We start from the raw sequence: 14,494 nt of genomic DNA on the forward strand, positions 1-14,494 counted from the left end.
AGCTCCGCTTCCCTGCAGATTGACGTACGGTTGCGATCGGAAGTTCCGACGGTGTCTCCGAATGCAAATGTAAGTGCGTCGTAGGACAAGGAAAAACTTGCAGGTGCTGCGTTCTCGGGAGCGTTCTGTTGCACGGGAGTCTGGTTCGTGGGTCTCTTATATGGAATTCGGATGTTTGTGCCACTAGCAACGTGTTGATGTTCGTAAGGATCAAGAGATGCTGTTGATGGGTGCTGGTGTTCTTGGTGGCGTTGTTGATGGTTTTTGATGATGCTGTTTGTCTCATGAGCTTCCACCTCAATTCTTATATGCCTACTGATGCTTCTAGACACAACATACTTCTAGAAATAGAACCACACGTCAGTGGATCTCAACGCGTGTCCGTCGCAAGTGCGCTTTGTGTGTTGTTGAGCGCGGAACGTCATGGAGCGGAGTAGAATGGCTAAGCGGAGCCCGTGCGGCTGAGGCATTGTTCCTGCCGTCTGTGGGGCACGCCTTACGATTCAGGTATTGATGAGCACCATTGCCAGGGACGGCAATGTCATGGGGTTGGGAAGGGGCTCCTAGCCGTTGAGAAAGCTGCGTCAGCTTTCATGATCGACCGAAGATGGACGATGAAGGTGAGGTTGGAATGTGGAGGTGCGGGGCAGACTTGCACGATCGAACACTGGAAGATGTCGTTCATAATGACGTTCGAGACGAAGCGTGATTTCTCGGCTCAGCAGGCCGGAGTGCAAGTCACTTCTCATGGTGTTGCGAAAAAAGGTATGCCCAACCTCAATATATTCCTGGAACCACATATGAAAGAAGACCTGGCCTGAGACAAAGGAAACCCAAAGAACCGATCTCCTCTGCGCCCTTCCGCCCATCAGGATTAGTTGTTAACCCGTCCAGCAGGCAAAAAGTATCGAGTATGTATTGCCTGAGCGCACTCATGCCCACGCATAGGCTGCGCTCATCCCGTTTTCACTACTCCTCGCAACACCGTCTCCCTCTGCGCTTAGAACAAGCAGTCCAAGCAGCAACAGCATGCTAGACCGGCGCAGAGACCAGCGAAGAGGCCACCGCTTCCACTCCCTCCTTGTCTCCTGTCATCCTGATAATAGCCTCCGGGCGGCGGCGGGCCCTGCTGGTAATACATCTGCTGTTGCGGCTGTCCGTAATGTCCTTCCGGAGGTCCGTACTGGCCCTGAGGTGGCCCATAGCCGCCACCTTGCTGGTAGGGGTTGGGCGAGTTGCCGTAGTGGTCGTTGCTGGGTGGGCCCTGCTGGTATGGCTGCATGCCGCCCTGATTGTATGGGCCAGCATCTTGGTGGACCGGAGGCGGCGACTGAGGGTACTGCGGCGGTGCGCCCTAAGCCAAAGTCAGTGAATTGATCTCGAGAAACTATGTGTGATGGAAGCCAAGACACGTGGCGCAGGTGTTGAGGATGCGCGGAGAACAGCACCAAGACTGTCTTGGTAGTGAGAGGGTGAAAACCTACATATTGCTTGTTCGCGTCCATATTTGAGATATCTCGGAGGCGGCGACGAGTGTGGTGTAAGTGTGTAAGTGTTCAGTCGCAAGTCGACGGTTCGTACTCGTTGCTGCAGGCGTTGCGCGGCGAAGCTGGGCGGTGCTCGGTTCCGGGGTCGATCAGGTGTTCCTTTCGCTCGCAGACCACGACTGTAGCCTATTAAATGTGGTATTGTTGGAATCGTACTGGCGAGTTGAAATAAATGAAAGAAAAAGTGAAGGGAGAGAATGCGACACAGGGTGCATATGAGATATCCACCTTCTTGCGAGGATGCTACGCAAAGCGCTTCGGCATCCCGTGGCTGTGCACGCGCGCGCAATGCACCCTAAACTCCATTCACTGCTAGCGTATCCGCAACCATCATCTGGACACTGAAGCACTACATTACGGGATACCTATCGTGCGTCTCCGAAGAACTCAGGCATAGAGAGCCAGCTTGAAGTCTGACGAAGCTTGTGAAGCAATTGCCAGGTTGAGATTGCGAAAGAGGCCATTGCCCCTCGGTACCTTCCTGCTTTCCCTCCGCGGACTGCCATCTCAGTTGAGAGAGCACTGCCGGTACCTACCACCGCTGACTGATGGCACCTCATACGATCCTCAACTGGCCTTGCCCAGCTTCGCATACATCAACGACCACAGCAATGAGAATAGTCCTTTACTGCATATTGACGCCTGCAAGGCTTAAAAATCTAAGATGGCCAGGCTGCAAGTACAATCAGACGGCGTTAATCTGTGCACAGCCAGCGTCGATCCCTACCATTCGGACAACAGGCCGGCCGCCACCAAATGTCTACGGCTCGTGACGCTGAGAAAGCAAGAGGTGTAGGCTGCCCAATCGAGTGAGTTCGTTGGCGGCCTTTCTAGCTTTTGTGCGTAGCCCGCCAGCTCTTACATCCTCTTCCTCTATCTCTTCACGACCCCGTCGATTTCTTACCATTCGCTTGCCTCGTTTGTATCCTAGATGTCTTTCTACGACAAATCTTCACAAATCCAAGCGTCGAACAACCGGTAACCTGACGGAGTCCTTTCCACCACGAAGCCCTACAAGAGAGAGATTTGGGTGGGCCAGCTTGGTGTAGACGGTGTCATCTCAGTGGTTCCGATATGTTAATTTCATGCATCCATATGTCCCACCGTATGATCCAAATGTAGCTGATTACACGCCGTTTGAGTCCAAGTTTTCTTTGTTGGAACAAGTCTCAGCAAAAGCTCGGTCGGTTCCGGAACTGATTATCATTGTTTCGAACGTATACGCGGTATCTCCTCATGAGTCGACTAGCGGCCCAACCGATCCCTTGAACGGTGCAGTCGGGGACCTATGTTATTGGCTTCACGTTCCACCTGCTTTCTTGTATCATATGCGGGCATGGGCGCAGGAAGTCGAGCCACGAGGAAAAACAACACCCGATTGTCTGGCAGGAGAACCGTCAAGCCCTAGACGTAGGGACTGTTCGATGGTTGCGACGATGTCACACGATGAGCAGTCACCTACATGTATGGCAACGCGGATCTCAAGTACAGGCATGAACGCAGACTGACGAGGATGAACTCAGTCATCATATTCCTACAACGGCCAAGCTATGAAATGTTCGGCCCTACAGAGGGGCTTCCTTCGCCTCATCCTGAATCTCATACAGACTCTTCAGCCAATACATCCACCTCCACGGCGTAAATCCCGTCGCTGCTCGCTTCCCAAACTTCGATTCAGCAAACACGCTACCACCTGCGCCAATCCTGCTCGGGAAATCATTCCAATAGACATTCAAAAGCAGAACGAGATCATGGCCGGCAATCTTGATCCACTCACAAGCAGCCGGTATTAGGTGTACAAAATCAAGACTGCTAATGCTGCGATGTGTACCTTCATCATCTGGCTTGTCGGTGGTGCGAATGCCCTGTCCCCCCTCGAACCTAGAACGGAAGAGGATGACAGCAATCTGGCACATCCTGTTCTCACTAACGCAGGATGATGCCAGCTTAGCCTGTAAAGGCATTAAGCGCATGCATGAAGGACCACACAGTCTCAAATTTGGACCGGAGCTACATGGATCCTTGGTGAACAGCTTCATTTTTACATTGCTACCCGATCCTGATTCGCATGTCGCGCAGTGCTCTGACAGCCTCCAAGCCATCGCGATGGGACGCGACCTGAGAATTTACATACAGATTATCGCGAGCGGACGTCGATGCGAAGCCAAGCGTGTCTGGAGCTTTGGTGAAGATGCCTAACACCAGAGATGCGACCGCCGCCGCGAACAGAAACAAAGAGATGGCAATCGTACCGACGGCAAACCAGATCTGGCAAACATATTGCTCGCCCTCCTGTCGAACGTCATGCGACTCAGTTGTGTTCCATGTGAAGTTGAAACCACTGCTCTCGAAGCCCTTGACTTGATCTTTGGTATGATTGCCCATGCGGACGGTACTTCTAAATGAGGCATCTCAGAAAGTGTTGATGGCCATCTGAAAACGGCGATTGAACGTCTTGGTCGGCAAGCTCGCAATACCAACCCAGCGTTCTCCACCTGGCATCCGATCCCACTGGAAAGTACTCAGATCAGGACCCATCAACAATTGATCAACAAGCTCGCTGGAGGTACTGTTGTCTTGCAGCATTCCGATATCTGCACCAGGCATACTCGCACAAATCGTACCAAACCATGTCGAAGCCGACTCATAGTTCCCATTGATCTTATCGGGTTCCCGAGTGAGCCTTCTCATCGCTTGGGCAGCGCATAAGCGCCCCTGACAATCTACGCGTGATTCTACGACAAGAGGAAAGGCTGAGCACCCCGTTGCGGAAAGTGTTCCTGACAGGGCCTGCCACAGAGTGCCGTTCGTGTGTTCGTTTGTGATCCGCCCAGTATGATAACGAAACTTAGTATCGTTGTTCGTGTCTGAAGTGCGTATGTACGGCGTGTTGAAGGTCGGTTGGCGTCTGGCAGCTACCTTGGTAAAGTTCTCGACGAACTCCATTTTCGCACATTTGACAGCCTAGTAATGCGAGACAAGATTTAATGTGGAATGTCCGGTATCCATTAGTCCCGCAATTGGTAAGCCAATGATAGAGCTATACTCTACGGGATTTATGTGATCTATGTCGTACCAAACGTTGTCTCGGTTGAGCTCTGTAACAGTCCTGTCGCAGTATGTCGGGATATTGACATTGCTGAGAAAACCCATGGACAGGCCGAGATATTGATTCGAGGTAAGAAGAGCTGTCACGTAGATCGGGACAAACAAGGGTCAAGTTGTTGTCGCAATCTTTAAGCTGAATAGATGCGTTTGCATTCCGAACCCTTCGATCGGATAATAATGTACAGTATCGTTGAAGCTGATAAGTAGCTATTTGGTAGACAGAAGTCGTAAAGAAGCTTGCCCTCCGATTGGGAACACAGCCACGCCAGTAAGATTGATAGACTGGTTAGATCTAAGTTCCGGAAGGCGAACTGTCTCTCAAATGTGGAAACCAGAGACTGACACCCTATAATCGTTCCACAGTCTCCCCAGTCAGCGAAGCTTAGTAGTTGCCGAGCCATAGAATCTTACTCCGATAGTTGCACTACGTTCAGCCTTGAATAAGCCTATACAACGGAGTATCTTGCCAAGTATTGCTGCATAGATGATAGAAAAGGTTGTAGGCGACAACAGTGTGATAGCCTTGATGTCTTCTCCATGTTTCGACTTCGAACGGCCACGCAGAGACAGGCAAAGGCCAGCAATGGCTTCAGCCAGGGTCAGTATCTCTTTTAGTGCAGGATTGACTGAAATGCACCTTGGAAGAACAAGGGACTCAATGCGAAACGACGTCAAGTGGCATCGGAACCCACCACTGAAATCGGCTCCTGGCCAAAGCGCCAGTCTCATTATCCTCGCGACCTTGTGTGTTGGAGCTTCCTGGAGTCTTTGACGAAAATTGCTGTGCGTTCGAGGATGCTGAGGGTTCGGTCTCTGGTTCCGTGCCCGGCACACGTTTGTAACCGTGTAGGTCTGTTCTTGTATGTCCACTCTCATTGGTTTGAGCAACCAAAGTCGAGGTGCTCGACGCATGCTGGTCTACTGATGTAGTACTGTTGCGGTATCAATCGGTCCGTTCGAGACCCGATTACCCTTGCTTAGACTGTTCTGGACTAGCACGTTCCAGGGCCAGTATATATCGTCTTCTCCTAGCTAGATAAAAATTCAGCGCAGTATTCCATTAGCCTGATAGTTCTAGGTTGTCATTTACCGTAGCTATCAGTGTACTACAACGGCCCACGCCGCCACAAGTATTAATTGAGCGATCATTAGACATGATGAACTGGAGCATCAGCTTACGAGTGACGTAGACTGCAAGAGAAGCAAATTTTTAAGGCTGCGCGGTAGTAAGGCTGTGTTTTCGAGATTCTGTAGGATTGGCGTCACACATGGCTGACGGTAGCACGTAAACAGAACTGGTAAGCATCGACTGCCAATGAACGTTGTGGCGAGTGTTGGGTGATCTTCCTCCAGATTCAAGCGGCGCAATGGACGGGCTAAGATAGTAATAAGTGTAGGAGGGATGATGACGTTCGTTATTGAAAGAGCGAAAGTCATGCTGAGCAGTGCAGCATTTGCCAAGGCTAATGTGCATTGAACAGGGAAGGTGCATATGTTGGTTAATAGGGGCGCACCGAGGCCATGGGGGCCACAAGACATCCTTCAAGCATCGTAAGAACTTTGCATACCTCGTTGGATGTCCGATGTCGAAAGTTTCCTGATGTTCTAGCAGAAACTCGCCCTTCAGCTCGATTACAGGAGGCTCTTTGGCTCACTTAGCGCCTTCTCGAGGCTCTTCCACGATCTCTCCGCCCTCACCGCACACTGCTCAGTCGTGACCTTCTCACCTCTCGTCCGTCGATCAAAAGTCTCCATTGACACCCACCCTTCATAACCCTTATCAATTACCCAAGCCCGCACAATGTCTACCACAGGTAAATACCCTCCATTCTCAATCTCCAGCGAGAATGGCCTTGCATGCTTAGACCACGTGAACTCCGCAGCCTCACCTTCCGTATACCAAGAATGCTGCTTCGAAAACGGTGGATCGAAACGCTCTGCATCAGAGAGCTGAATGTAGGCTAGCTTTTCCATCGGAAACTCTTTCAAGAAAGCGCGGAGGTCTTCTGCCAGCCGCCGGTCAGCGTCTGGGTACTTGCCGCTGGGGTCATGTGGCGATGCCCAGAGCTTGGTCGCAATGTGGAAGGTATCGAGACATATCTTGAAGTTCTTGCGACCGACCAATTCTGTAAGGTGCACGGCATCCTGCCAGGTCGAATAGAATGTCGACCAGGACATTGGCTCGTACGCAATAGAGATGACTGGCTCAGCGGCGCTGCCTAGATCTGCAAGTTTCTGTAGTTCAGACACGACGACAGCCTCGTCGCCCGTTACGTCTGGACCGAACTGGGCAGGAACTTGAATGTATGCAGCACCCAGAGTGCGCGCAGTGTCCATCCAGTGGGCTGCTTTTGCGAGACGGTCTTGCAGCGGGGAGTTGTGACCTTCGAAGTTTTCGAAGGGACAGAGGGAGAGGACCTGTAGGCCCAGTTGTAAACACAATTGACAAACTTGATCTGCGGCGGCTGCCAGGTCGAGTTTATGGGTGTTGCCGTAGGCTTCCAGATCTGCGTAGACGATCTCAATACCAGTGAAGCTGTGATATGCAGCTGCGCGAATTTTGCTATCCAGGGTATGTGAGGCGTGCAGTCCAAGTGAGGAGGTGCTGATTGCGCGTTTATTGCTGAAGGTCATGTTAATGGATACGTAGGACGTGACGGTCAATGTTATGTGACTTTGTCGTGCTTTCACCAAGAATCGGGTTGACAGATGCTGTTGGTGCGTTGTGGGTGAGATGGGACGGTATCCAGATGTTGTTGGCAGGTGTTTTGAGGGTCATGTTCAAGAAGCCGAGTTCGAGAAGCCGGCCCGCATGAAGCCGACCACACTCCGCACATGTGTACAGATAGACAACTCCGCTGTGTGGAGCACATGGCACTACAATCCGGAGCGAGCCTGATATGTCGTGTCTCTTCATGTTCCAAACAGGAAGATATCTTAGCAATCATCCAGGTTCACGTACGCCATACAGTCAAGTGCGCCAGACCGCTCGAGGTCTGAGTGAACATCAATCGTACAGCCTGTCCCTGACCAGCCTTCTCGATGCACTCTCCAAGCTTGTAAAAGCAACACGACCAACCTCATTGTCGCCAGCAACATCGCCAATCCTGACTTTGATGTCCTTAAGTGCTCTGGTAGCCTCTAAGCCATCAAAATAAGACGGCACGCGGTCCTCAAAGTAGACATTGTTTCTGGCCGCTGTCGATACGAAGCCCAAGATATCAGGTGCCGTAGTGATGATGCCAAGTATAAGACTCAGCACTGCTGCTAGGAACAGGAAGCAAGAAATGGCAATCGTGATGACTGCGTAACCGGAATTGCAGGCGTATTGCTCACCGCTGTGTTTTTCGGAATGGAATTCAGTTACGTTCCAGTTCAGTTTGCGCGAACGACATTCCCGTTGTCGGACGATACAAACTTCAGGTGGTCTATCGTCCGGTTGGTGTTCCCAGCTTCGATGCATATTGCCGACGCTGGCGTCCCAGTATGTGTTGATTGCTTGCTGTAGTCGGCTGCTCAGGACCTGTTTAGATAGCGTTTCTATGTCCACCCAGCTTCCGTCTAGACTTGTTGCGTATCCAGCGAGGAGTATTTGACCAGCAATAAATGTCTCGGTCATTTGACTCTGCGTCGCTGCACCTTCGGCGTTTGCTTTGTCTGCTGTTGTCATGTTCCTCAGTATATCCGTGTAATTCGAATACAGGATTAGCCTCTGATCGTCGAGTTGATTCCAGTCGAGCTCTCTCATAGCTTGAGCACGACATGTTGTACCCCAACAGGCTATATGTGTTTCGACACGGATAGGTTGAGCATAACATGTCGCACTTACCACATAGGTTTCAGTGATGTTCCCTGACAAGGTGCTACCTTTTGTCAAGGGTTTCCTGGAAGAGTACACTGTTCTCGCACCCGCTGCAAGGGACTCGTTGAAAGTGATTAGGGCGTACGTGCTCAACTCTGTCTCAGAAGACAACCAAGGCGTTCGAGAATAGTTTCCGGAAGCTTTCTCGCAATCGATGCTCCAGTAGTGAGAAGTGAGATTGAAGGTTGAATTGCCGGGTGTAGAAATACCGAAGATGGGCATACCAAGTAAAGAGGTGTAGGTGAGCTGAGTATCGTTACCGATGTGTAGCCATGTGCCAATGGATTTGTTTGCCTGATAGCCGTCCAGGTACTTGATATCTGGTATCTTCAAGTTGCCCCACATGTCCCTGCTTGAATTGATGGTCTGACTCGAAGACTGCAATGCGGCCATGTATGGAACCGAAATATGATGGAAGCGCATTGCGTTGTTGAAACCGAGAAGTGACGCCCAAATGTAGGCTTGCATCGGATAGTACCATGCGGGAGTAATAGAGTACACCATCTGCGGTTGGTTCGTCAAGAGGCGCAAGGAGGATTGTCCGCCAACTGGGGAGAGAAGCCAGACAAGAAGGATCAGAACACCAAGCACGTCAAAATGACGCAAGGTGTACTGTCTTTCGATTGCTGAGAAGAGCGACTGGCACCCAATGACGCGTTCGAGTGTCTAGCATAAGTCAGCATGAGTCGTCAAGAGGCGCCGCCTCAGCTGGTTTCTCCATGGCACCTACCCCAACTGTAGATCCTTTCTCGGCCATATAGAGGCCTACACGTCGGAGTGTGCGGCCCAGAATCGCGGCGTAGACAATGGGAAATATTGTTGGCGCAAGGAGGATGTATGACTGCACTCGATCGCCCGATGGAGACCTGGGTGCATGATGCAGTGACAAAGCAAGAGTAGTAATGACTAGAAGCTGTTAGTCTAAATCTCATATGCTCTCAGGGCACCAACCAACGAAGGCGATAGGGAGCAAGCACAATACCACATCGAGGGTGAAGGAGCTCCATTTGTGGTAACCCGTATTGATCAGCGACCGCGGTGTCTGCTCGCTTCCTCTCCTATACAAAGACTTGTGCTCGCTTGAGCATGCTGGCGCTCCTGTTGTAGTCGCAGTAGGCTGTACTCGTTTTCCACCGTCGTCAGAGCTCTGGGTCCCTCCGAAACCCGAGTCGCCAATTGTCTCTGCCTTGCTCGATGGCATCGTCGCACGTTCTGGAGGCTCAAGGTGTGGGAACGGAAGTAGAATCTGGGCTTGCGCGTGGACATCTTCCTCTGCATCAGGGACACGTTCGTAAGTGTGATTGCCACTCTTGGTGTGTCTTGAGTCGAACGGGGCGTCGAGTAGTGAGGGCAGGCTGACTATGCTGTCAGTTGCAGCGGGCGTTTGCGTGTAATGGGTAGCCGGCATCTTGTCGTTCTCATTGATCCCGTCGACGCAAGCTTAGGTAGCTTTGTAAGGACATGGAAGAGCAAACGACAGCCTGATGTCCTTAACAAGGAACCCAGAACCTCACACTCCGCCGCCACATCTGGTGCAGCCTCAGATGTAAGCCAAGTCTGCACGTTCTGGCCCCCACATGTAGCTCATCTGTGGACATCCCTGGAGTGCACGCGGGTTCGCGGTCAATATGAGACTTGACGAGTACTCCTGATAGATGGTTGTTTACCTTCTTTGCATTTACAGACTTGTTCGACAGGCTCATGGGGCATTATTGGGGGGACCAATGGCGTGTAAAGAGCTGTTGGTGGTGGGGCAGGCAGAAGGCTGAAAGTCACAACATTCGCCAAGAGCGCGATAAATATGGAAGGTGCGGGGGGGGGGGGGGGGCACAGCATTGACTGACAAGAACGGTGTAGAGAGGACGAATCAAATATGTTGTTGGGAGCCGAGCAGCTTTGGCCTAACAACATCTGATGGACGCAAGCTGAAAACGTGCCTCGCACAGTCGATGAAAATGAGGCGTGGGCATTGAAATAGAGCCAAATCTCGCCATTACAGCGGCCTCACGAAGTACTCACTGTCCAGAACTTCGCGGATGTCTTCGCCCTGCTCTTGGAGATGACCAGCCTGGCCGTTGTGCTGCTGTAAAGGAGTGATGTCGAGGGAAAGGTCAACAAGGCCGTCTGCAGGTGGAGAGAATTGTCGCAGTCGCACGCCGCTCTCAGCAAAGATCCGAGCCGTCTGGTCATCCACAAGGTAGCCTTGGTTGTACACGACTTCGCTGATACCGACTTGCGTAATCTTGACACTGCACGTCAAGCATGGGCAGGTGTTGCAGTATAGGATAGCTGTTTCGCCAATGCGATCTCGTCCGGCTTCGAGGAGAGCGTTTTCCTCGGCGTGGAGGCACAAGCATGTGGATAGGCCTACGCCACCTTTGGCTGCATTGTTGCATCGGGGACCTGTCCAAGTCAGTACCGTGCACAGCGATGGAGTCACTTGCACTTACAGCCACCCTCGTTGCAGTTCGTCATGCCCCTTGGCGTGCCGTTGTACCCAGTGCTGATGACTCTCTTCTCCCTGACAATAACGCAGCCCACTCGCCGCTTCATGCAGTTACTTCGCAGGGCTGCAAGGTCCGCGAGTTGCATGAAATACTGATCCCAGCTAGGCCGCAATCGTGCCTCGTCCGTGAGGTTCAGTGAACGAACGGCATCTCGTAACGAGGCAATGGATGCAGTAGAGTTCAGCAACTTGAGTTGTGCTCGCTGGAAGAGAGCGCTGAGACCGGTGCGTTGCGCGAACAGGTGGGCATCATTGCGCAGGACGAAGTCTTCCAGTGTAGGCGGTGTGAGCTTGTTGACGGCACAACGGTCCTTGAAGCGCTGCCATCGCACGCTAACAGGTGCATCGACGCTGACGAAAAGGAAGAACGGTCGTCGAAGGAGTGCATCAACCACCTTGTCATCCCAGATGTCCGTTGTTACCCATCGCTCTCTCCATCTCAAGGTGACGAATTCAAGCAAAGCATCGACATTGGCGAAGGTGTGTTCGTAAAAGGAGGAGGCCAATGGTGAGGGTACATGGGCATCAGACGCTGATTTCTCGACAGCGGGTGTGGCAGCAATGCGAGCTAGACGGAGACGCTTGAAGCCATGCTCCTCGATGAGGTACGAAGCTATCGACGACTTCCCAGCGCAGATTCCTAGATGATGTTAGTCGCCATTTGATTTGACTAACAAGGTGCTTGCCTCCACAAAGCCCAATAAGCATAATGACAAGTACAACAAGAACTCACTACTACGATTTGTTCAGGTACTCGAGCCTATCAACAGTGAATTGAGCGTGTCCCTAGCGTGTCGCGGCTGCAGGAACGCGTCGAGCCGCTGCCCCACATGAGCCGCGGGCGGGGTCCAGTGAGCTCAGCTGCCTCCCAGCTCTAAGACACTCACCACCAGGCCGACGGTGCCTGACAGCGCCCACGTGCAGTGCTTTGTAACCAGCATGCATCAATACCTGTAGCCCCCATGCCTGCCGCCTGAGTCCCTTTGTACATACAGAATCATATAGCATACACCATAGCATCGACAAGAACCCCGCCCCAGCTACCGCCCACCATGGCGACACTCAAGTTCGCACCCTGGCAGAGCGACGTCGATGTGCAGTTCTATGCAGCGCTTGCGCACATCAAGATCAATCATGACAAGCTCGACGACTCCGCGCGTAAGGTGCTCGGCCTGTATGAAACTCGTCCTGGCGACCACGCTTCGCGCTCTATGCGCATACAGATACACCCAAATGCGCTGACATCAGACGAGTGCGTTCCCCACTCCTGTCCAGTATGTGCCAGCGCTGATGCAAGGGAACTGTAGCACCCCGCCGAACTACTGCCGCGCCGAGGGCATCATCAAGAACTGCAACACCATCGAGGACTACAAGAACCTCGACCGCACCGCCATACTCGACAGATGCGCCCAGACAGTACGTCATACCCTCAGTATCGCCGAGTCCATCTGGCTGACGCTTGCAGATATGGGATGCCATCCACGACGGCTCGATATACGAATGCCCTTCCCTCCTCTCCGCCTTCACGGCCATCATCTTCGCGAACCTCAAGAAGTACAAGTTCACCTACCACTTCGGCTTTCCTGCGATACAGTCGGATCCGCAGTGGAAGCAAGTCGGTGAGACGAGCAAGCTGAGTGCAGGTGAGACAACGCACCTGGTAGACGCAGTGCAGACGTTCAAATACAGCAACGATGTACGGCAAAGAGGCTTCTTCATTGCGAAGCGACTTCGTGGTGGTGGCGAGGTCGATGACACCCCTAAGACACCAGTCACACCGGTGGAAGAGATAGGTTACAAGTGGGTTGTTGGGAAGCTAGGAGCATACGAGAAGGGCTTCTTCGACGATGTAGACGTTCAGGATCGCTTCATATGCTTCTCAGATCCATCGACTTACACAGATAACCCCGGGTGGCCGCTGAGGAACCTGCTCATTCTTATTCGACATCGCTGGCGGTTGAACGACGCGCAGATATTGTGCTATCGCGACACTCACCTGCGAAGAGACCAACCGAACTCCTTGGTATTGCAGATCCAGTCCGACCCAAGCGCTGGGGTATCATCAACAGCCACCGAAGGGCCTAGTGCGCGTCCCCACGCACCAAAACTACCCAAGGTCACTGGCTGGGAGCGCACCGAAACCGGAAAGCTGACATCACGCAACGTCGATCTGTCCGAGTATATGGACGAGCGAAAGCTGGCAGATCAAGCCGTCGACCTCAACCTGAAGCTCATCAAATGGCGCATAGCGCCCAACATCGACCTAGACGTAATCAAAAACTGCAAATGCCTACTCCTCGGCGCCGGAACCCTAGGATCCTACGTCTCGCGCACGCTGATGGGCTGGGGCGTACGCAAGATAACCTTCATCGACAACGCAAACGTCAGCTTCTCCAACCCCGTTCGCCAACCGCTGTTCAACTTCAAAGACTGCTTGCAAGGCGGCGCGAAGAAAGCCGAACGTGCCGCCGAAGCACTCGAGGAGATATATCCAGGTATAGATGCGAAGGGGCATGTGATGGAAGTACCTATGCTCGGGCACCCCATCACCGACCAAGCAAAGACAAAAGAGCACTTCGACAAACTCCAGAAACTCATCGACGAACACGACGCCATCTTCCTGCTCATGGACACGCGGGAGTCCCGCTGGCTGCCGACAGTCATGGGCAAATCGGCTGGCAAAATCGTGCTCAACGCTGCGCTAGGCTTCGATACTTTCGTCGTGATGCGGCATGGCCTGAAGCCCACGAAAGACGGTGAGGTAGAACTAGGCTGCTACTTTTGCAACGACGTCGTTGCGCCCGCTGACGTACGTCCCTTTCCTTCCCCATCTCCATCCCTCTTCTACCCAGCTAACACGAATGACAGTCTCTAAGCAACGCAACCCTCGACCAACAATGCACCGTAACCCGTCCAGGCATCGCCCCCCTCGCTTCATCCCTCCTCGTCGAACTCCTCGTATCCATCCTCCAACACCCCTCTCTCTCCCATGCTCCACCTCCTTCCACCAGTCCCCCCGCTCAAACAACACCCCCTGCCCCGTCTCATCCTTCCTTACCATCTCCATTCACCCACCCCCTGGGCACAATCCCCCACACAATCCGAGGCTACCTCTCCACATTCAGCAACATTCAAGTTACCGGCCGCCCGTACGACTGCTGCTCGGCGTGTTCGGACACGGTGCTGAAGGCGTATGAGGCAGATCCGTGGGGTTTTGTGCAGAGAGCGCTGAACGAGAAGGGCTGGGTGGAGGAGATGAGTGGGCTGAAGGAAGTCCAGCGTAGGGCGGATGAGGCGGCAGATGATTTGGAGTGGGATAGTGATGAGGGAGGGGGGATGGAGGAGGAAGGGGAGTTGTTGTAGTTGTAGTTGTTGTTGATGGGACGGTCGTTTTGAGGGCGGGGCTTGGGAGTTTGGGCGTGGGTAGGAGGGGTTTTAACGGTTTGTTAGCTTAGTTTTAATGGGGCCGTA

General features: G+C 52.7%; 6 protein-coding genes across 6 annotated transcripts; 1 reads left to right on the forward strand and 5 right to left on the reverse strand.

The window, feature by feature from the left end:
• Window positions 1-1,000: 1,000 nt before the first annotated feature.
• Window positions 1,001-1,505, reverse strand: BU25DRAFT_460049 (uncharacterized protein; the record flags this gene model as incomplete). The annotated part of the gene is made up of 2 exons (XM_033710324.1): window positions 1,001-1,354; window positions 1,485-1,505. The coding sequence occupies 2 exons, from the start codon at window positions 1,503-1,505 to the stop codon at window positions 1,001-1,003; spliced, it is 375 nt and encodes a 124-aa protein (XP_033559878.1).
• A 1,335-nt stretch (window positions 1,506-2,840) lies between these two features.
• Window positions 2,841-4,493, reverse strand: BU25DRAFT_449780 (uncharacterized protein; the record flags this gene model as incomplete). The annotated part of the gene is made up of 3 exons (XM_033709663.1): window positions 2,841-3,499; window positions 3,678-3,815; window positions 4,029-4,493. The coding sequence occupies 3 exons, from the start codon at window positions 4,491-4,493 to the stop codon at window positions 3,113-3,115; spliced, it is 990 nt and encodes a 329-aa protein (XP_033559879.1). The 3' UTR covers window positions 2,841-3,112.
• Window positions 4,494-6,287: 1,794 nt separating this feature from the next.
• On the reverse strand, window positions 6,288-7,289 carry BU25DRAFT_345127 (xylose isomerase-like protein; the record flags this gene model as incomplete). The annotated part of the gene is made up of 1 exon (XM_033703028.1): window positions 6,288-7,289. The coding sequence occupies one exon, from the start codon at window positions 7,287-7,289 to the stop codon at window positions 6,288-6,290; it is 1,002 nt and encodes a 333-aa protein (XP_033559880.1).
• A 373-nt stretch (window positions 7,290-7,662) lies between these two features.
• Window positions 7,663-9,718, reverse strand: BU25DRAFT_345329 (uncharacterized protein; the record flags this gene model as incomplete). Its single annotated transcript, XM_033703041.1, has 3 exons — window positions 7,663-9,183; window positions 9,248-9,423; window positions 9,469-9,718. 3 exons carry the CDS (start codon window positions 9,716-9,718, stop codon window positions 7,663-7,665), a joined length of 1,947 nt encoding a protein of 648 aa, XP_033559881.1.
• A 715-nt stretch (window positions 9,719-10,433) lies between these two features.
• On the reverse strand, window positions 10,434-11,756 carry BU25DRAFT_371492 (uncharacterized protein). The gene is made up of 3 exons (XM_033703986.1): window positions 11,710-11,756; window positions 10,968-11,663; window positions 10,434-10,920 (listed from the first exon to the last, which is right to left on the reverse strand). The coding sequence occupies exons 1-3, from the start codon at window positions 11,729-11,731 to the stop codon at window positions 10,511-10,513; spliced, it is 1,128 nt and encodes a 375-aa protein (XP_033559882.1). The 5' UTR covers window positions 11,732-11,756; the 3' UTR covers window positions 10,434-10,510.
• A 168-nt stretch (window positions 11,757-11,924) lies between these two features.
• BU25DRAFT_396413 (autophagy-related protein 7) lies at window positions 11,925-14,420 on the forward strand. Its single transcript, XM_033704830.1, has 4 exons — window positions 11,925-12,275; window positions 12,331-12,439; window positions 12,489-13,832; window positions 13,892-14,420. The coding sequence occupies exons 1-4, from the start codon at window positions 12,076-12,078 to the stop codon at window positions 14,384-14,386; spliced, it is 2,148 nt and encodes a 715-aa protein (XP_033559883.1). The 5' UTR covers window positions 11,925-12,075; the 3' UTR covers window positions 14,387-14,420.
• The last annotated feature ends 74 nt before the right edge of the window (window positions 14,421-14,494 follow it).

This window comes from Macroventuria anomochaeta, assembly GCF_010093625.1.
Source record: "Macroventuria anomochaeta strain CBS 525.71 unplaced genomic scaffold BU25scaffold_24, whole genome shotgun sequence".
Taxonomy (NCBI): domain Eukaryota; kingdom Fungi; phylum Ascomycota; class Dothideomycetes; order Pleosporales; family Didymellaceae; genus Macroventuria; species Macroventuria anomochaeta.